The sequence below is a fragment of the Paralichthys olivaceus genome, chromosome 23, assembly GCF_024713975.1.
Source record: "Paralichthys olivaceus isolate ysfri-2021 chromosome 23, ASM2471397v2, whole genome shotgun sequence".
Classification (NCBI taxonomy): domain Eukaryota; kingdom Metazoa; phylum Chordata; class Actinopteri; order Pleuronectiformes; family Paralichthyidae; genus Paralichthys; species Paralichthys olivaceus.
The window spans coordinates 16,834,913-16,856,918 of record NC_091115.1 but is presented as its reverse complement, the minus strand read 5'-3'; the positions used below and the strand labels follow the sequence as shown (position 1 = coordinate 16,856,918).

Genomic DNA, 22,006 nt, shown 5'->3' with positions numbered 1-22,006 from the left:
AGATCGATGTAGTTGGATCGTAGGAATATAAATCGATACATCAATGTAGTAGATGAATCGTTACACCCCTACTTTTTACCATTGCATTTACAAATATGTTGAAATGCTCGTATTAGGGTGTTTAGAAAAGTGTCTCAGTGAGTCGGCCCCGGCCTCAGCACACTACTGCTGATAAAGGGGAGAGAGTGATAAGCCAACATATGTGCACAATCAGACTCCCTTTTCCTTTCTGTACCTCTTACACCATTGTTTTTAAGATTGCTATTTGATGTAACTGCTCATATCACCAGATATCTTGCGGATTCTTTCGCCCTGATTTTAGGTTCCTGGAGTACAAGGCAGGACAACACACAGATGTCACGCAGCCATCTATTGCATCTTTTGCCCAGAAAGTGTAGTTCTACAGTCTGCATTCACCAAGGCAACAAGCCATCAGTGAAGCCATCATCCAAGATTTGTTCATTGGGTGTTGCCTGCCTCTGTCACTTGTAGAAAATGAACATTTTAAACACTTTCTTGGGATAATGGACATTAAGTACACACCAATCTCTAGAAGAACAATTTCTGAGAAACGAATACCAGAGTTGGTAAGGAAGGTCAAGGAAACTGTTTTGAAGAAGCTGAAGACCCGGTCCTCTGTGTCATTAACAATAGATCTCTGGTCAGATCGCAGGCTTTGCTCTTTTCTTGGAGTGACTGCCCATGCGTGCTCTGAATCAAAGGATTCCTATGCAATTGAATCCTACCTGCTGGACTGTAGGCGTTTTACAGGTAGTCATAGTGCAGAACAAATTTCGTCTGCTTTTGAGGAAATAACTGAGGAATATGCTATCCGCCAGAAGATAAGCTATATCATCACAGACAATGCTGCCAATATGAAATGCGCTTTCAAAGTTCACATGCCACAACACCAGTCTAATGAGAGTGAGAGTGAGGACGAGAATCTAGATGATGAGCACTTGTGAGAGGACATGGATTCAGTGGAAGACACAGAATTACCCTGGTCATCAGGTGAACGGCTTTCCTGTTTTGCCCACTCTCTGCGGTTAGTTGTCAACGACGGCATGAAGGAGGTGAGGTCAATCTCTCGCATCATAGCCAAAACATCACGGTTCACAACTCTGTTCCATAGTAGCTCACAATTCAAAGACAAGTTTGAGGCTATGTTTGATGCAAATAAGACTATTCCAGCAGCAAACACCACTCGTTGGAACAGCACTTTCAAACAAGTACAGGCCCTCACAGCTCTGGACCACAAAGCCCTCAACAAAATGTGCAGCAAGGACTTTGAGGATGTAGTCTTTAGTGCTCGCCAGTGGAACCAGCTGAAGGAACTTAGTGCAGTTCTTGCACCAATCTCCAAGGCAACAGACCTGACAGAAGGAGAGAAATCAGTCACAATTAGCATGGTGGTTCCAACTGTCCTGGACTTGAATACACACCTCCTCAAGATGGAAGAGACCCGAATGCAGTGCCGGCCAATTAGTCAGAGCCCTTCGGCAGTCTCTGCTGAAAAGATTGGAATCTTTACAAAAGCAAACATGGCCAAAGAGAGTGGAACAGATTAACCTTTTAACCACAATGTGTACTTCTTGGCTACCATGCTGGATCCCCAGTTTGGCCTAAACTGGGTGGATCTGGACGTCACAAATGGAGGAAATGCAACATCAGTGAAGAAGATCAGAGATGAGCTGAAGAGGACACTGACAGGTTAGTATTATCCAGGGAAAGAAATAGTAAAAAAAAAGTCCTTATATAGTCAAAGTTGAATTATGTGAGGAAAAACCTTTTAACAGGGAAAAGAAGGTGGAAGAAACCTCAGGGAGAGCCACAGAGGAGGGATCCCTCTCCCAGGACGGACAGACGTGCAATGGATGTCACGTGTAAAGAACAACGCAACAGAAACATATTGTACAATTACAATGATCGACCATGATCGACAGTGAAGGAGATGCAACTGACTCTGGGACCATGGATGTGGATTCATCCAGTGATTCGCCACCAGTCAAATGCCGACGCCTTCTGTCCCGCTACAAGTCTCACAAGAAGCGCAACTCAGCCCAGGATTCAAGTGTTATAACATAGATACGCCATCCATGACTCTGACAGTGACAATGCACTCATCTTCTGGGCCAAAAACCATGACCGATTCCCACAACTCCACAAGTTGCCACTAAAGGTGCTGTCAGTCCCTGCCTCCTCTGCACCAGTGGAGAGGGTTTTTAGTAGAGGGGGCATCATAATGAGACCCCATCATGCACGTTTAGGTCACAGAATGTTGCAGTCTCTGATATTTCTAAAATGCAACCAATCTCTACTTTGAAGTCCACTTTTTTGTGGTCTTTCACAATGTCCATGTCATGTGTTTATCATTTGTGGTGCGCATGGACTTAAATGTTTCAGCACTGCAGTTTGTTCTGGTTTGGCATATGATGCCATCATTTTTGAAACTGCTTGCACAAAAAAATTGTACTTAATTAGATGGATGGTAAATCATTTAGTACAGTGTTAAATAAAGATGGTTTAAGTTGATTTCAGCTTCTTAGTATTTGTATTTGTTTGCTTATAGAAAACAAAGGAAAATTCCCACACATTAAATTAATCTTTGCAGCGCCTTTTGATTATTTTATCAAGACATTTCATTATACAGACATATAATATAGGTCAACAAAAGAGGTGAATGAACAGGAATCTCCATTTGTATTCTGTGGGTTTTTTTATGGGAATGTGGATTACTTACAGATCTATTTGAGGGGTGCCTATGTTTTGCATGATCCACATTTTATCATAAGTGTGTCATGCAGTGTGGGACACTGGTCTGGTCTTGGTCTTGACTCGGTCTCGCCCTGCCTTGGTCTTGGTCTTGTCTCGGTCTCGACCCCTCAAAGTCTTGGTTTTGTCTTGGTCTTGATACACTGTGGTCTTGGTCTTGTCTCGGTCTCGACCCCTCAAAGTCTTGGTCTTGTCTTGGTCTTGATACACCGTGGTCTTGGTCTTGTCTCGGTCTCGACCCCTCAAAGTCTTGGTCTTGTCTCGGTCTCGACCCCTCAAAGTCTTGGTCTTGTCTTGGTCTCGACCCCTCAAAGTCTTGGTCTTGTCTTGGTCTTGATACACTGTGGTCTTGGTCTTGTCTTGGTCTCGGTTTAGGTGGTCTTGACTACAACACTGGACTTTACCACTTCTTTCATCATTCTTTTGACATTCAAGTGTCTTCTCTGTCAACTGGAAGGAAAAGATTAGATATCAGTTATTTCTAGCTGTAACAACAATCCAACAAATACAATCGCTGACTCTCACCATGTCCATGAGGATTTCAATCTTTAGTGTCAGGAGGTTGTTTTCTTTATTCAGTTGGGCAATTTCTTTTTTAAGTTGCAGTTTCCTGTCACATTTGGTTTTATTCACTGAAAATAAAATGTATACAACATTGGCCAATCAGGAACATACACTGACTCTGTATAAGTCTGTAGTCAGGTCACCAAAAGTATTACCTTCTATCCACTGTCCTTCAAATTTTCAGATCTGACCTTCAATGTTCAGTACAGGATGTTCATATTCAAGGCCCAGCTCTGTTTCTCTTGTATTCTGATAAAACTGTAAAAGATGAGAAGGCAACCAACAACAGTGCAGTCTGCATGTGCCGCCTAATGAAAAACAGCCATCACTGCTGCACCCGGCTGCCCCACCTCTCGCCTGAAAGATATCGAGAATTTGTTGCTGTGTGGAATTATCTGTGCAGAGAACCTCCTGCTGTGTTGTGCATGTGTAAAAGGCAGTCTCCGGGTAAACACCGTAGCCAATTCTCCAGACTTTACCCAGAGGACATGTCTGAAAACAGCTTGAGTATTATCAGTTGTAATCTGGATAGCAGAATCATGCTTCTGATCCCATTCCAATTTTGGTCGTGTATGATCATTTTAAGCTACTTCAACATTTCCCATCTGGCAAAGCTGCAAAGAACTTAAGTTCTCTAAACTCACCTCTGGAAGGCTGGACAAGGAAGCATCCCAGTGTTTAGATGGCTTTTTCCCAAACAGCTGCGTCTTTCTTGTTTTTTTAAGGTTCTGTTGGCAAGATGGTTCAACAATTGTAGAATTTGTATTTTCTTAGATAACAGCATCACATAGTCACAGAATATGTTTATCGTTACTTACAGAACACTACTAAGCTAATGCTAGGTGGCTAACATTCACTAGCTGTGAGTACTACTCATACTTATTTAATTGAAACTGTCAGGTGCCTAACAGGTGGATTAGTAGATCTTGAGTTACTCAAAGTGTATAGCCAGTATATTTACCTTCCTCTGTTGAAACTCTACCACTCCGTTCGTCATCTTTTGGTATTCTAGAGTCTTCTCTGTCAACTGGAAGGAAAGAAAATTGATTAAAACCTTTTAGATTGCTTCACTTTGAAACCAACCAATATCATCCATCAACAATTACAATGACAATAACTTTCAACCATCTTCCACAATTTTAATGGTATTCAAGTAAAGGATTTTTCTCACAACATTTTTAAAAGAAAGCCATTTACTGTTAGACCTGTACTAGACTTATGTCGCAAGCATTGTCATTAAGCTAGAGTGTGATATGTATTAGCCCTGGGACAATGTCACAAATGACAAACGGCTCAGTGCATCAGTGTAACATGAAAGCATATGTCACTCTTACCATGTCCAAGAGGATTTCCCCTTTACATATCAGGGATTTTTTCTCCTTCTTCAGTAGGACATGTCTTCTTTTCAACAGCTGCACCTCATTTTCCCGAGGGAGAATATGAGATTCTGGTTTAGTACATGAAAAAAAGAATAAAAACAATGTTGGCCAATCAGAAACAGACAATGAGTTTGCATTAGTCCAAAGTCAGGTCATCAAAGTTTTTACCTGTCACCCACTCTCCCGCTTTGAATTTCCAGCACTGATCTCCAATGTTCAGCACAAGAGGTTCTATTATAGATTGATCCAACTGAAAAAGTATATACTCTTTGAGTGACCAGTGCAGATCTAATTACAAGATGTAAGAATGTGATTGTCATTTGTACCTAATTAATTGATGCTCCTTATTAAAACAGTATCTGTTTGCCAAATAACATACGGCCTCTAAACTCACCAAAGGAAAGTTGGCCGAGGAAGAATATCTGCGAGGAGGTGGCTTCTTTGGTTGGAATACGTTTAAACATAAAAGCTTCTTAAGTGATTTTTTAAGGTCCTGTACAAAAATTGCAGAATAGGTATTTTTAGATCACATTGCCTCAGTATATCTCTATTGTTACTCACAATACACTACTTAGCATATGCTAGGTGGCTTACATTCGCTAGCTGTGGGTACAATTCAAGCCTGACATTTAATTGAAACTTTTGACTGCTATCCAGGTGGGTTAGTTTGGGCTTTCTCATTAATGATCCCAGTTACAACAGTGTCCAAGGAACATTAGTTTTCTAAACTCACCATAAAGAAGTTGGATGGAGGAGATCTCCGATAAGGAGCCTTCTTTGGATTGAATGGGTCCCCAAAGAGTTTTTGATAAGACATGGTTCAACAATAGTGGAACTAATATTTATTTTAGGTGGGAAAATGCTTTCAATGCAGAAAATACAATGTGAATTAAGTTGAAAATTGATTAAAGGAAAATATAATGCAAGAAAGAACAGAGGACAATTATAGAACAATAATAAGAAAGGAATAAAGACAAGACTGTTGTCACATGCCAAAATCAAAGCAATGCTGCCCTAGATGATAAATGAGAGACATTCTGATCATTGACTGGGTTTTCTGTCAGTAAATCATCAATCATCAATAAAGATTTGACGGAGCGATGCAGCTCATGTTTGCAGGTCATGTTTGTCCCGGTTACATTAGATTCATCAATATGAGCAGTTGATTATATGAAAGAATTATGACGCTTATTTATGATCCCAGAACCTGAGGGAAGTAACTCTCTCTCTCCCTCTCTCAGTTGACGTATCTGACTCGCTACAGTTTAAAAGTTGATTGTTGAAGTTGATTTGTTTGTAGCCACAATCTCAACACTGATCATCACATAATGATCAATTCTTTTATTAATAAGTTAAATCTTTCTTCAGAGCAGCGCATTCAACTGCCGCTTTCTCCCTCTTTTCCTCTCTGTCTCTCTTTCCCTCTTTTTCTCTCTTTCTCTTCCTTGCTCTATCACCACACACAATGCGAACGTGTAAACTCAGTCTGGGTAAAAACAGCACAATTTTATAAACTTAGTAAATGTATGTAGAGCTGGAGGAGATGGTGATGTGCTCTGTTTGGTTTGAGGCAGTTGACGCAGTGCACTGAGCGAATGACAAAGACACAGAGAGGATGTAAATTACTGACAGAGCCAATAAAAGTTGTAAAAAAAAAACAACTTTATGGTCCAAACATGTATGAAAAGACCCCACATTAACACTGTAAGTGTGGACATATTGGAGTTGTGCATGGCTCCCTGGGTGTCTGTACCCGATCCGGTGGCGCTGCAGCCGGGCTGTGATCTCTGCACCCGTAGCCAGGGACTGTTTATGTTTATTTATTGCAAGTCATATAGTAATCGCGATATTAAACGTTTATGCCATATTGCATGTTTTCCTATAACGTGCAGCCCCAATCCTGGTAGGGTTGCCTACAGACCACTACTAATGGCCTGAAGCAGATTTATTGATTTGATTTATATGTGAAATAATGCCAAGCATTCAAGCGTTTCAACTTCCACATTATTGCCAAAGTTACAGGACAGTAGCCTAAAATGATTAGTATATGTATGCAATATACATAGCATAGCTACGGAGTGCTCATAAGGACTTTGGTCAGGTCTGCGTCTGTCTGCAATGCACACTGCCCTCCAGTCACATCGCTGAGATGTTAGAGCTGTAGATGTACTTCTGTGTAGTCATAGCGGCTCATTATACATAGGTGAGCCGCTGTAACAACACAAGTATAATTAAAGATCTAACGCTAAGAAAGACAAATGTGACATCATTCACAAATTAGTGAATGTGATTTTGCTTTTGCTCAACAATGATTAACAGACATTGCCAAAGTAGAGTAAAGTCGGCAGATTTCTTGGTATTCGCTAGATTTTTAGTCTCTAGGGAAGGTAAAAAGTCGCTAAATGTAATAACAAAGTCGTTAAATTGGCAACACTGCTACTGGACCAAGCAAGGAGGAGGGAGACGCGATCAAATATCAGCTGAATGTGAAAGAGTATTCTACAGAGCATAAAACTGGTTGATACGATAGCTTCCTCCACTATTCTCTCAAAGTTCAGCTCTGTCATGGTAGTTTATTTCTGATTTGGATTCATTTTACCTCTGTGAATCCACGGAAATGATGAAGTAGTGGCTACTGTTTGGTAGAGATTTAATATCTTCTCTCTGCTGGAGCCCACTGCCATCCTCCAGATAAAGCCCAGTCTCGCTCACCACAAGACCACCTTTTACAATAAATCCTCCCGCTTGCTGAGAGATGACATTTTCTCAGAAACATTAACCCACAGTATTTAAAATGCCTTTGATATGAGCGGAGTGATCCCCTGTGATTCTGTTCATTTAGTCCCCAAGGCTAAATGTCACCATTTGCATAAATCAGCAGGTGATTTATCATCACATCAGATCATCCACTCACTACTGTTAAAAGTTATTGACTAACCATGCATATGGTTTCTCACACTTGTGCCCATTGGCCTGGACCCTTTGACATTCAGATGCAAAAGCTGTTTGTCCCAGTCATGGGGAACTTAAATTGGAAGCCTCACTAAGTGCTCTGTTATCTGTAAAGAGACACTTAAATCATCTTATCAACGTTTATTTTTTTCCACAGCGTATCAGCTCATGTTTCACGCTGGTGTTCAAATTCCCCTGCAAGAATTTTTCTCATCCCAATACAGTCAGTGTTATGGCGTGAGAACACAAGGGGCAGGATAACAGCCTGATTTTGAGTTATCTTATCTGATCTTTACACTTTGCAATTTTATGAGGTTATGTGACCAACATACATGAAAATGTGTAGATGACAAAGCTGCAAACAGGTTGTGGATAGTGATCTTGTAGTCCGGAATTCCTGTAGTTGGTTTATTTCTTCCTTAACACTCCAGCCAACAGACAGAGTCAGAGAGCAGCTGGTGAACATAGTGGAGCATTGAACGGCTAAACAGATAGAGATATATTTCACATAAGAAGGTGAAGGAGACCAAACACAGAGCAAAAAGAGATGGAATAATGAATTATCTCAGGTTTAAAAAGGTTATAGAGAGGAATAAAGAAAAGGATATATGATATACTTAAATTTAACAAGATTTTAACTAGTTGGTGGTGTTCGTCTTCACCTAATTATAAATAAACATAATGACTGTACAACATTTATCTGAAGTCAAACCTGCTTCTTCTTCTAGAAGTCAAACCTGCCTTTGCAGATGTTAAGTTTTAGTCCTCTATCGTGTGTTCCATGCCCTATAAGTCTTTATAAGTCCCTATAATCTGTTTTTTGTTCAAATGATCACTCTGGTTTCTGCCATATTTCAAATCTGACTTAACATAACTGTCAGGTTCCCTAATGAACGGCGAAACATCTTCTTTAAGTGCTTCAAATGTAAGTGATGAGAGACAACATCCACAGTCCTCATTCTGTGTAAAAATATATTGAAAAGGTTTCTGGAGTGAATATGAAGCTTCACCATTGAATGAGTCCAGTCAGGTGGAGATTTTCTGAAGTCCCTTCTCCCACAAGAAACAGTCTGTGGAAATGCAGGGAGGATTTTAGAACTACAGAGATCACCACTTGGTTTGACTTCGTGACACCTCATATAAACCTGAGATAAATGTTTAAATCCATTTTTGCACAGAGGTTATTTGAATTTTGTTTAAGCACATAAGGAACGGAATTCTGAAAGGTCAGTGTGAGCCCTTACAGACTATGTTTTAATAGAGACTTGAATACTTCTGAAGTTATCCTCTAATCCTTTTCCTGGAGTTTTAAGATAAGTCATCTCAGTTCTTCCCATTAGGCTTAGATTGAACCACAGCGGGATGCTGCCGCGAAGGCATTTTGATAGAGCCACTAGTTTGATGAAGCCTGATAGCGAAAATAACATGTAGCTTAAAATTGTATCTCATAGAATCAGGTCTTTGTATATTAATGGGAAAAACCAAAGCTGTAATGACATATGTGAGGCAGCTATTATGTCTTTCTTGCCTTTGTCTTAATCGATTTAAGTTGTGTTTTGAACAAATGTTATATGCACTTTCAGAAGAGACGAGTGACAACAGTCCTCCCTCTTTTTTAGCTCTCCATTGAAACACACACACACACTAGCTGCTGTTGGCCACCCTCTAATGACAGGGTGTGTGGTTGTAGACCATAGAAAGGGCAGTGTGCATTTCAGTCTAGACCACAAGGTCAGCCAGGAGAAAGAGCCCTGCTTGCTATGTGTGCATCTGAATTTGTGTGCGTCCAGGGGGGGAACAGGCGAGTGGTTGCTCTCAGCATCCCTTCAAAACAACACCACTCGCTGTCATTTCATTTCCTGTTGACAGCAGAGAGGACCCACAGTGTTGAAATGTAACAGCGCCAAAGATGTTAAAGGGTGAAAGTGAACTGTTAAGTTATGGAGCACCTGAATCGCCCCTGTCCTGTCAGTAGTATTTCCTGCAAACACTACTGACAGGACAGGGGCGAGGTGAAACTCTCTGTAAAACTCTGGTCTGCTTCATCAGCTGATCATTTTCTGACATCAAGGCATCTGCATGGCTATGGATACGCCTGATGCCTTTACTACTTTTAGAGAAACCGAAAATGTTTAAAAACTCTGGGGATGAGTTTTCATTTTGATGAGCACAAACTGTCTGAGAGGTTTGGAAACGATGACGTGGACTCTCAGATGCTTGCTGATGGGGTGAATCCGGTCACGATGAAGCCTTCGCTGATTTGTCAGACTCCAATCACATGGTTTGTTTTTGCTTGCAGCTGTTTTACAGATAAATTCGGCATATTCCTGCAATTACTCTTTAAAATGACTGATTCTCATTTGCCTGGCTCTTTCTGCAGCCAACAATCATATACACGCACATGCCTATTTTGCAAGTAGTCACATGATATGCATTGTGAGGTGTGTTAGTATGGACAGGATTCAAACTGAACCAGAGCCAAAATGTGGAAACAGAGAGTGTTTGAGTTTTAAATCGTTAAAAACATTTTCAAATTAAAATGTAGTAGTATTCAAGATTCAAGATTGTTTTATTTGTTGCATACACAATCATACACAGTACAATGCATAGTGAAATTGTTTTTGTTCCTGCTACCAGAATAGTAATAATACATTTAAATATGTAGAAAATAAAGACTAGAACTGACAAAAAAAAGTGTTTAAAAAGTTACTAAGTGTTAAAAAGGTTATTTTTGACTAAACTCTCATATGTATACTAATATGAAGCTACAGCCAGCAGCAGAGCGTAAGGACTTATTGCAGTTGGAAATAGTGATAGTTAAACAAACAACGTATCAGCACCGTTACTTATCAGTTGGCAAAATTTTGTTAATATTAATATTTTATAGAATGTTGTCAGGAAGTCACTGTGCTGAAGCGCACCTAAATTTGATCTCAGCTCCTGGAAGGAAACTCTATGGATGAAGATAATTATGTGATACGTTCCACTGCAGTAGGTTTCACTGTGGCAGCTTATTCACCATGATTAGAAAGTAGCAGAACAGCAAAAGTGCAATGACAACAAACAGCAGCAGAAAGAGAACCAGATGAGAAAGTAGGGAACATTCCACAATGTCAGTGACAGCTATATAATTAAAGTACCTTGACCATATACTGTTCTCGAATGTGGATTCTCCTTCACCTTCTCTAACATTTATGCACTGCCATGGTCTGCACCTTGACATGGGTGTGGTTTCACCTTTCAGGTCTCTGACACACCAACAGCTCATCTCCACCGATGACCTGGTGCAGTGGGAGAGCTCTTTATACAGTCTCACTATGTGGCACTGAGTTTCGCATTTGGGTCCAGTTCCTGCTCCAGTTCATAGCAACTCACTGTTTATCACGGATGCTTTGTTTCTTTTATTATCAGATTTTATGCAGAAGTGGACAAATTACAGTATAAAGGAAAATATAAGTATGAATTATTATCAAGTGAAATATGTGCTTTAGCAGGGGTTTGAACACTGTGTGACTCTGTATGCATATAACACAATTTAAGGGGCTGAACACACTTAAAGGTCTGATCCTAGAATAGCCTCTGCCACCCACTGTATCAAACAACACATGCACTGTGGTGAATATTTGTTTCTCTGTTTGCTAAATTAGGATCCACTTTAGTTGATAACTGCATTTGTTTAAATTGATATATTTTCGTTCAAAGGTTTGTTTGATTATTACTTGTTTGCCTTGATTTCAAATCCAGGTTCACTTCCTTGATTGAGGGTGGTGCTCATGAACGAGCGCACATGAACGCCACATCTCCAACAGGTGTTTTCAATGTGGACTAAACCATGTAGGAATGAGGAATGGGGGGAGGGAGGGAGCAATTGGTTTTCTTTTGTATCTTCTATTTCTTCTAGCCTTAAGTAATATTAACTCTAGCCTTAATAATTTGTTTTAGAGTTAGTGTACCCTTTAATATATTAGTTTAAAGACACTTTATTAATATTCTTGTTTGCTTCAATTGTTTTAATTTAACCTTTTCTATTTAGGGATGGTTTTACCCAAACATATTTAAAGCTAGTGTTTGAGGTGGGCATTCTGTCTATCTTTGAGTTTCTGTGTATTGATGTCATGTATCTTTATGTTGTGAGAAAGTAAATGCAGAGCTGAAAGTTTTGAAAGGATCATTTTTCAAATATAACTAGTGATATCACTGCCATGTTAATTATGTTGGTTTTATGCAGCCAGATATCTCTCACCACCACAAAAACAATAAGGTAATCTGTACACAGATACAGGTAGAAAGGTTTCGGATAGTCTCCACTGTCTTGTCCATGGACAGCTGGAGACTATATTCTGGTCGTACTGACATGCGCAAGGCTCTAGTCACACAACAAATGTTGTGGATTTGTTTTGTAGTCAAACAGATTCTATATTCTACATTCTATTTCTGCCAATAGTTCCAATTCACCTAAATCTTACACACTGGATGTAGTTCGTTTCATCTAAATTGAATGAATTGTAGTTTTCTTTACCTCAGAAAAGGCTCTTTATATTTAAATATTTTATATTTACATCGAGGGGACCCTCTCTACAGAGGCCGCCATGTTTTTTACATTAGTCCAGACTGGACAAGCTAAACACCTTTTGAGTTTTTATGACAATTAAAGTCTACCACAGGTTCTTTTTCATGTTTGGAAGGAGAGGGTGAGGTGAGGGGTGTTCAGCTGCCACATGCAACTTCAACACTAGATATCATTAAATTCTACACACTGTACCTTTAAGTTGTCATATTTTGTCATTGTAACGAGATATCTTTGATTACTGCTGTGATCATATGTTAAACAGGGAGAGCTGTTTATTGAATCTAAATGGTTCTCAGTCGTGTGTGTCCTCTGATTGTAACATATGATCAGTGAGTTTGTGTGGGAGAGAGGTTGAGAGGGCCAAACACCGCTGCCCTCCTTTTTGTTTCGATGATCTTTGGTTTTATAAAAATAATCTGCAGATCCCATGATTTAGTAACCAGCATCAAGTACAAGACACACACCTGGACACAGCACTCCCTGTCCTTGGTGATGGGGGATGGTTCAGAGGGGGTGTCAGAATCAGAAGGTTGTAATTTAGTAAATTACTTAATTGGAGGATGGCTATTTATTGTTTTGGTTTAAAGGCATATAATCTCCTACAAAATGCCTACTGCCAATGATGGTGGTGACAGGCACAGTGAGAAGATTAGGGACAGGGAGAAAGTTGAGGGAGGATCCAACCTGCTAACAATGGGCTGGCAGTGTGGCTCAACAATATGTATTGAGCAATGATCGATTCTAAGACCTGCAGATCACTTTGCTGAACTTGATCGAAAAAGTATTGAACAAACTAGAGCTTTTTTAGACGTGAATGTCCAAACAAATGTTTTTGGATAGCTCTGGCTGAGGGGGTAGAGGAGTCATCCTCCGACCAGATCAGCAGCCTTTCCATTTGCACATGCTGAAGTCCTTGGGCAAGATACTGAATCACGAAATTTCCCTTTCTCATAGATAAAGTGCTGCACATAGAAGCACTGTGTGAAGGCGTGTTGTCATCAAGACTAGAATATTGTTGTATAAATACAGAACCATTTACTATGGACTTTTTCTGGACATTGTCTTTCACATTTGACGAACACAGCAGGAGATTGTCCAGGTCAGACCTGTTCATGTGAGAAGTGGCTTTCTGAAAGCAATCCTATAATACATTCAGTTTTTTCCAACACTATCACCATTATCTCTCTCCAAGCATTCGTGGCTTGTGTGACAGAAGTTTTAGCTTCGGTGTTGGGATATTTTTAACTACGTGCACACTGAGAGTTGTAGTTAGAACCAGGGCCTCCTAATAATGTTGTATCTTAAAAGTTAAGGGGTTTTTATGGTCATTTTAAGAACCATGTTATATTTCTACACATATTTCCCCAAACAACATTTAAGATTATGTGCATGCACATGATGTTAAGAACCTTTTAAGAAGAATGTATTTACCTGTCTGTATGGTCCATGCTTTAATAGTGTTGTAAACAACAGAGGGAATTGTTTTTTTGTTTTTTTTGTTCATAAAACTATGCTTAGTTTCAAGGTAGAAGTCTACAGCTTTAGCTTGCTACCCTTTGTGATTAATGTAACAGATCGGAAGTCAGTTGAGCATGGTAAACTTAATTTATCTGAGCAGCTGCTAAGGCAGATGCTGCTCTGAATGGTGGTGGGACTGACTGTTTTGGTGCCAGTGACAGAATTTCAAACGGAAACAATAGAAATTCTGACTTTTATAGATGAAATGAATCTAACTTTTACTGACTGTAAAATCTAAATCTCCTGACAACTTTGGAAGAACCTCAGGACCCATCCTGAGAGTGATCTCTGTTATACTGCATTAACTTCCAACAATGTCATGACAGACAATGGTGTAGCAGTGTGTACAGGGTTTCTTGCTGTCTGTATCATTACAACTCACATTAACCTGTCCAGATTAAAACTAATTGTAAGGAAATGATAAAGTAACAGCTGTTGTGTGTAAATGTGCACAGCTCCCTTCTCTCTTTGGAGACAAACATCTGGATCCTGCTGCTGTGTGATGGCAAACACAACTTTAATAGTCATGATGTCTCAGAAAAACCCTTCAGTGTCAAGAGGAGAAAAAGCAGCTGAGGTAAATCTGTGTTTGTGAATATGTTTGATATAGACTCAGTTGACTAAGTTTCAAACTCAAAGAACATAGGAACACATCCTCAAATCAGTTTTTGTTTGAGTGTCACTGAAGTTTTGATTCATACTTTGAATATTATTCCTTTTCCATCAAATGTTACATAGCTACTAACTATTCCTTCGTACCCCCTCTTTAGATTTAAGAAAGTGAGCATGTGAACTTTAATCTAAGAAATCAACAGACACTGCTCATTTATGATGAAACTCTACGAATAATAACTGATTGATTTTAGGTAGGGCTTTAACTTGTGACAGTGCCGCAGTGGAGTGAAGCAGCACAGATGACTGTGACAGCAGAGAGATGGACTGTCCTTTAGCAACATCTGCCAGAATACCCTGTGAGCAAATCACTGGATTATAACTGAGGTATGGAAATGGAAATAAGTAATTGTTCTCCAGCCTGAGTTTACACTATTGTAATTTATTCTAGTCTGCATGCACAGTAAATATCCATCAACAGTTTCTTACATTCTGACAGAAGCATGACGGCTGCATGGAGTTTCACGTCCTCACATGAAATAAGCACAGGGAGACAATGTTGAGTTTCACTGTTATTTTATTGTGAAAATATCAGACAGGATGAACGTGCTGCTGCAGGGACGACACCACTCTCCCACACTCAGTGCACAGAACACACTCAATTATTCATGATTTCAGAGAGTAGGCCTGAAAATGAACTGAGCACAACCAGCTCCTGGGACAGCGAGAAAATGAGCCACTGTCCCGGGAGGAAATAAGAGGAAACAGAGAGTTTAGGTGTGTTGCCATGGTGATAGCGAGGAGGAGTGTGGGTAGAATAAATAAATAAATACAGCTCTAAGGCAGAGCGGGTACAGCACAGACGCGCACACACACACACACACACAGAGCTCCAATTGTACAACACAAGATAAAATGCTGCTGCTGTGGTATGAATCCAATCACAGACACTGCTGATCTCGGACAACTTTCTCAGAAGGTCACACACACGCTGGTCAGGTAACAGCGCAACATCCACAACATCTGGAGGTGTGTGACCTCTGCTCAGTGAAAGGTGGTGAAACGTGGTAGGCTCACGTTAACATGTGATAATGTATTCATCTTTCAACATGTAGTGAGCCTTCCACTCGCACTGATTTATCAAAGAAAATGAATTGACTGTGTCCTTCACTGGGCCTATGCAGGACATGACATGACAACAAACTTAAAATAGCATCACGCATCTTGGTAGAGATCAGATAAAGCAACTTGTTTTAAAGGACAATTCTACTGAAGTTTTGATCATAATTTCTTTCAATCAAATATTGTACTTTGTAAATGTGTTGTTGGGATCAGGAGAAGAGACGACGCAACGGCAAAATAAAAAGGAGCAGGAAACAGAAGTGGTCAGAAAAACAAAGAGGTGGTAAACAAGTCGACAGTCTCAAAAGACTCAGTTCATGAGAAGAAGTTTCTATAATATGGAAGGTTAAAGTCAAAAGCCAGAGGTCGGTCTATAAACTGTGACGGATGTTTACAAAAAACGTTTCAAGCAGTCGGTTTGTAGACGCAGCAGGATCATCTTCATCCAGCCTCGCATGGTCTTCATTGGTGGACGTGCAACAGTTATTCTTTTACAAGAAAACGAATATTCTCCTGTGTCACAGAGTCATGAGTGTACGTCCCGTGTCACCATGTCCCATGAATTTTACGAGGCAGAAATATGACATCCTCATAATCTGCCCTCCCCTCTGGAGTATCCTCCTCCAAACAAAGTGGATGAACCATTGGCTTGTTTATGTGATTTTCCGACTGCTCAAGTCTCTTGGCCCATTGAATTTTATTCCACTGATGTTTTCTGATATTCTCTCAGACCTCAGCCACTGACATTGCAATATACTAGAATTATCCTTCAAGCTAAATTCACAGACGATGACACGGGTCTGTGTGTTTGTGTGCGCGTGAGGCAACCAGAGTAATTAATCTATATAATATCCAGACCTACCAGCTGAAAAACAGCAGCGGCGTTAATAACGTTATGTCTACACTGTACAAAAATCTGCTTTTTCAACTGTAGATATGTCAGAACTCAAACAGACAGAGAGAAGCTGATGAAAAGTTCCTGCCTTGTCCTTCTGTGCCGATGATATGAACCATGATAATATATCTACAGGAATTTCTTTTCATAAATATTGTTTTGGTGCCAAACGTGATCCAGAATGAAACAGGAAAAACCTTTTTTAATATACATTACAGCCTTTTCTCATGGGAAAACACTTTTTTACTTTCTTCCTGAGAGTGTGAAGAGAAGATTTATATCACACCCATGTCTGTATGACAAACATGAAGCTACAGCTAACAGGTATTCAGTTCAGCTGCAGTGGCTCCTGGCTAGAGCTTGATAGCATCATATAAGTTTGCCTTTAACTGCTGTTGATAACTACCTGGTATGACACAAGGCTTTGTTCTATGTAAAGATGCATCAATTTGTGATAGTTATATAAAAGACACAAGCACAAATCATCCAGTCGGCCTTGAGAAAAACATAATCAGATATGTTTTGAGGATGTCCCTTGTTTTCGGCAAAACAGCAAATGAATATTTCAGTCTAATAATAGACGTCGTTCAAAAACAACATAAATAAAGCTGTCAGCTTGACTTGAATATAATCGCTCCAACAGAATGAGACAGCTGGGCAGGAAAATGGTTGGGTTTATGCAGACTGGAATAAAGAATGAGGACAAAGGCACTCCAACTGTGCTAGAGTGTCTCCATCTGAGGAAGGGAATCAGCAATGGCCTCAGTGCTCACTTAGTTCTCTGTGGGGATTTTATACCACCTCTGCTTGTTTAAACAGGTTGCCCTTTTTCCTGCAGGGACGCTATGGATCATTGACACTGACTCGATCCTGTTGTTTTTTAATACAGGATGCCTCTTTTGGAGCAAGCTGGAGAGGAGAAAAGAGGCCCCTGTGGTGACTTGTTTGTAATTTAAGAGCTCCTTCGTGTGTCGTTTGCCCCCCATTCTGAGGCTAAATGAGCAGTTTATGTTAAGGCTCAGTTGGTTTGTTAAAGTGGAGAGGTACCGCCTCTGCCTGCAAACTGTTGGGTAAGATGCTGAGTGGCATGAGCATCAGCAGAAGTGCTAATGTGGCGGAGCTGTGCTGAGAATACAGCCATTGTTTCTGCAGCCCCGGGGCTGCGCTACTAGTGGCGCTTCTACTTTATTGGTGCCAGATGTCGTTGTGAGGGTAAAAACAGGAAATTTAGACACATCACAAGCCACACACAGGCGCGTACACACGTGCACTAATGACGGTTCGGAAACTACATGATGAGGTCTGGAACCAAAACATTTACAACCATATGTTTATATTTCAAGTTATGTGAGAGTTCTGCTGATATTTCACTTACCAACTGAATCTTAAAAACACGGGGTCACCGCAAAACAAAACTTTATTGTGGAGCTAATCTGTCCTTGAATTTCATTATGAGTTATAAAGTAATCAATCAGTTTAGTAGAAGTAACATGGTACATTCCTGACAGTGCATACAATGTGTTAATACACTGCAAAGCTACACTGAAGATGATACCACAGTTAATAAGTATCATATTATTATAAAAACCAATGTCATCATATTTTTTGTATCCAAATCTATCCTTTCTCTTTGTTTAAATGTTTGATGACTCACTCTGAACTCAGTCGCATTTACTGTATCCAATGAAAATGCTTTGTGAAACTTTGACCTCCCTCTCCCTGACTATAAACTCTGCCAGTTGGTGACCAGTGCACATATAGGCTGTCCAATTCATTGGTTGAATCCACAGGCAAAGGTGCTGGTTACTGTCAACTCTGCAGCGGGGCCATGCCGCACATTCAGATGTGATGAGTAAATCACAGCAATTGATGTTGTGCTTTTACGAGTGCATACGCACAACTTCCTAAACAAAGTTACAATTAATCAGATTACCACGAACCAATTTTCACTCAGAGAACCTGGGGCTTTTGGGGCTCATCTGCAATTTCCTCAACACGGATTCTGTGAGCTATTTATTGTTATTTAAGTTATTTACCAGCAGGAGTGATGGATACAACATAAATCACTCCAAAATACCCCTTTAAAAGAGGGCTTTGTTAAACTCTGACAAGCAGAGGGAGAGAAAATCTCTGGTTCCATCAAATACAACAAAGTGATGCAGCTTTTTCAAAAATGTTTGAAGGTGGAGTGATTTAAACTAAACGAGTCTCTTTCCCTCTTGTCTTTGTGAGTGAGACAGGTCACCTGTTATCTGTTCCCCTCCTGCTCTCTCATGCTCCCTCCTGTGTAATGCTTACACAACAGCCCTTAATCCAATTCACAGCATGATGGAGAGTGCAGTTATTAAACTTGACATTGCTCAGCATTGCTCACATTAATCACATTTCAGTATGGGATAGTATCTGATTCTGTGGGCAGTAGATTACTGATATGGACACAAAGAACAGCAGCTAATTTTTCTGGTGTCGTTGGGGACGGGGTAATCGTCCCATGGGTTTGCTCGGTGGCAATGGTGTGTACTGAACACTGAGTGTGGATCTTTGAAGCTCTCACAGCCATTTGGTGCCAAATGTTTGACCAACAGGAAATAGAAAATCACCCATGAATCTCTGATCTCAGACACAGAAGGACAAAGCCACTGGTCAAAACGTACCCCCCCCCCCCCCCAAGTGCTGTGATGCACTGATAACGTAGTGGCACCAGAGGCAAGTTGTGAAAAAGAAATCAACATGAAAAAACAGTTCAGTTCAACTTAAAAAATATTTTACAGTGTTCATAAGCCCAGGAAAGCTAAACATTATTTATTTCTTTTAGTTTAATGAACAAAGCAAATTAAATTATCTTTTTGTAATTGCTGCTCGCAGCAATGCTTCAATACAAACAAAACTAAGCATATAGACAAAAGGATCATCTTAATTTAAAGAAAGACAGTTTGTGGGTGTGGCCCTGGATGTGTTGACCCTTGATGGGATGCAGGGAGGGGTTAGAAGATTCAGCACCTTTAACCCTTTCACAACCATGCAGAGTGTCTTTGACCAACCGATCATGTGAGGGCATCCTGTCCCTTTCCAACCACATGCTGTGGCCCAAAGTGTTAAGGGTCATTTCAGGGAATGTTTTATCAAACACTACCATACTTCACTGTTGCAGCAGACGTCATCTGTGTGTAACACAAGAGGTCCCTCTTGCCAACATCATAATGGTAGAGAGCAGGGACAGAACTTGATTGGTCAAAATTGATGGCTGAAAGCCATGCCACCATAATTACAGTTGTAGAGGTCTTGATAATTAAGTCAGTAGCCATCCATCACAAGGCGTCCTTGAGGTGGTGATGAGCCAGTTTCCCTCTGAAATGTATGAATTTAATGAGGGCAAGGGTGATGGGTGCTAACACACCATGCTGGCAGCGCAGCAGACATGAATTGTCTTTTACAATTTGGCGGAGTTGCTTTATTGATCAGAGCAGGGGGAGATAAGCTTAGCTCCCACGATGCATTGGGGTCGGGGCACGTGCAAGGCCGCTGTTTACTTTGCACAATCTAAAGCAGCCTAATTTGTCAGCAGTTTATATAAATGTGTAGGGAACTTCATCAGGGGAGTCTCTCTTCAACTCTGTCCTCTGAGGATAAGTTCACCCTTTAAAACATCTTGAAGACCTGCTTCACCCGCTCATTTTAGTCTTTACATGTGTCTGCTCCATTGGACCACATTCTCATCCAGTCAGTGTTCTCTGTATCACCCAGAGTGACATCATCCCACCTATGCCCGGATGAGCATGAATTCTTTCCTTTTCTTTCTATGTTTATTTCAGACCCCACACCTGCAAGGTACAACAACAGTTTTTAAAATCAAGTTTTGCTTCCAAAAAATTCTGCCCTTCCCTCATTTTGTTGCCTCTCCTTAAACAAGGCAACAATTCTCAGAGTGCCAGCTCTGTCCTCTGTTAGTCCAGCCGGAGGTAGCTGGGTGTGGAGTAGTTGAACATGAGGAAGTCCAACTTGTAAAGCTGGTAGAGTTGGATCTGCTGTTGAGTGCTGATATTGCTGAAGAACTGGGCTGTCATGGCATCTGTGGTGCGAGTGGACTTGGCGTAACTTGGAAAGTGGAGGGAGTCGCTAACACCTACCAACCGTAGCACATAGTTTGCATCCTCCTCCAGCGTCTCGTACTTGCCCACCAAGTCATAGTGGATGTGACATGGGTGGCAGAGCTGGTAGACAGTCTGCCAGTGTTCGTTGAGTGGGCCATCACGCTGCGTGGCTGGGTCCACCAGGTACTCAGTGAATTCTTTGAATTTGACATCAGCGCCGTTGAGCAGGGCATCCTGTGTGGCATTCTTTCGGTAGCGACGGACTATACGGGTGCCAAAGCGCTTGTGGAAGGATGAGTTGTACTTGAGGGTGAACTTGTTACGGTATGCAGAGACCAGCCTCTCAAAGGGTTCGCGGACGAAGAGGAACTTGAGGTAGTTCTTGAGGCGGTGGTTGATCTCTGTGATGGTGTACTGGTTCAGCGTCTTCAGGTTGGATGGAACATGAGCTTCATTTGAAGGGATATCCATTGGGTCACTGTGGAAGGAGGCACAGGTGACTGTGAGGAACAATTGCTAAACAAAAAAAGCATTCATGTCCTTTTGTCACCATTTATGTCTAGTGAAATGAGGCTTGTATGGAGGGATGTAACTACAATTCACAACAGTTTTTTAGTTTTGTCCTATTTCTTGTTTGCATTGTTGTTGCCGGATGCTCTCTAGAATTGACTTTTATCTTCTTTATAAATCTTTAATTGGTTTTGTCTTTTTTAACTGGATGAATTATTTAAGTCGAAGTTGAATCTGATGACTAAAACTTATCTGAGGGCATTTTCACACCTAAAAGTCCAGACCAAGGTCTTTGTTACCAGTCAGTTTTAGATTTACTTTTTATTGTTATTTAGAAAGCGCACTCAAGGAATTTGTATAACATACGTATGTTCTGTAATCATCACCTATGTGGCCTGCATCCATAATTGACACTGATTGGTTTGTAGACTGGTGTTCAGTGGGTAGGAGTCTCTTATTTGAATGGAGAAAATTAATGAACTGGTTCCTTCTCATTAATTTCACTGCCACCTTTAAAATCCTTATGGTATTACCAGCATCACTAAACTTTAGACACAGTACTTGACACTCGTTGGAATGCACCAAATGACTGTCCTTGTCGTTCAAACATTACAGTGTTGGAGGTGAAGACAGCCCAAAATCTGGGCAACTCAGATTTTGGAGATTTCAATGCAGCATCTTTTTTTTCTTTTTACATATGACTTGTTTTAAATACTGTCTCAACTTCAATTGGTCCTAAAGTCTGAACTACTTTTGTCATACATTTGGTTCAGGGTTATGGGTGATGCGAGGCACCTATCACACCTGTTATTTTGGTTGTTGCTGATAACACATCATAAAATGTCTAATTGGATGTCTGCTACCTTCCTTCAGTTCAATCTGGATATAAATGAGATCCTGTTATCTGATCATTACAACATGCACATAGAATTCTTTTCTAATGACACTAAATCTTTTGTCTTCTGTCATTGCTAAAATCTTTTCATGTCCGAGCGTCACACACAGAAACCATCATACATGC

At 40.5% G+C, this 22,006-nt stretch overlaps 3 protein-coding genes across 7 annotated transcripts in view; all 3 read right to left on the bottom strand.

Annotated features, from left to right (window-relative positions):
• Positions 1-1,815: 1,815 nt before the first annotated feature.
• LOC138406816 (protein chibby homolog 1-like) lies at positions 1,816-5,730 on the bottom strand. 4 transcript variants are annotated; one of them, XM_069520241.1, is made up of 9 exons: positions 5,449-5,729; positions 5,110-5,208; positions 4,884-4,965; positions 4,671-4,783; positions 4,298-4,363; positions 3,981-4,064; positions 3,492-3,585; positions 3,298-3,404; positions 1,816-3,222 (listed from the first exon to the last, which is right to left on the bottom strand). In XM_069520241.1, the coding sequence occupies exons 1-7, from the start codon at positions 5,530-5,532 to the stop codon at positions 3,517-3,519; spliced, it is 597 nt and encodes a 198-aa protein (XP_069376342.1). In that variant the 5' UTR covers positions 5,533-5,729; the 3' UTR covers positions 1,816-3,222; positions 3,298-3,404; positions 3,492-3,516. The 4 variants fall into 4 exon arrangements, with proteins under 4 accessions (XP_069376342.1, XP_069376339.1, XP_069376340.1 ...); XM_069520238.1 differs by having other exon boundaries at positions 1,817-3,222; positions 3,492-3,828; positions 5,449-5,730; XM_069520239.1 differs by having other exon boundaries at positions 1,817-3,222; positions 3,492-3,693; positions 5,449-5,728.
• On the bottom strand, positions 2,797-3,306 carry LOC138406835 (uncharacterized). The gene is made up of 2 exons (XM_069520426.1): positions 3,298-3,306; positions 2,797-3,222 (listed from the first exon to the last, which is right to left on the bottom strand). The coding sequence occupies exons 1-2, from the start codon at positions 3,304-3,306 to the stop codon at positions 2,797-2,799; spliced, it is 435 nt and encodes a 144-aa protein (XP_069376527.1).
• Positions 5,731-14,926: 9,196 nt separating the features above from the next.
• Positions 14,927-22,006, bottom strand: part of chst11 (carbohydrate (chondroitin 4) sulfotransferase 11) — a 75,003-nt gene continuing 67,923 nt past the window's right edge. For both annotated transcript variants that reach the window (XM_020100030.2, XM_020100031.2), the window contains exon 4: positions 14,927-20,953. In XM_020100030.2, coding sequence (XP_019955589.1) covers positions 20,329-20,953 — 625 coding nt within the window. In that variant the 3' untranslated portion in view covers positions 14,927-20,328. The remainder of the gene's footprint in view (positions 20,954-22,006) is intronic.

Coding starts and splice junctions, on each gene's coding strand:
- LOC138406816 (XM_069520238.1), bottom strand. CDS start 5,532: ATGTCTTATCAAAAACTCTTTGGGGACCCATTCAATCCAAAGAAGGCT. Junction 5,209..5,448: donor CTCCATCCAACTTCTTTATG/GTGAGTTTAGAA, acceptor ATTTTTGTACAG/GACCTTAAAAAATCACTTAA. Junction 4,065..4,297: donor TAGAGTTTCAACAGAGGAAG/GTAAATATACTG, acceptor TCTTGCCAACAG/AACCTTAAAAAAACAAGAAA.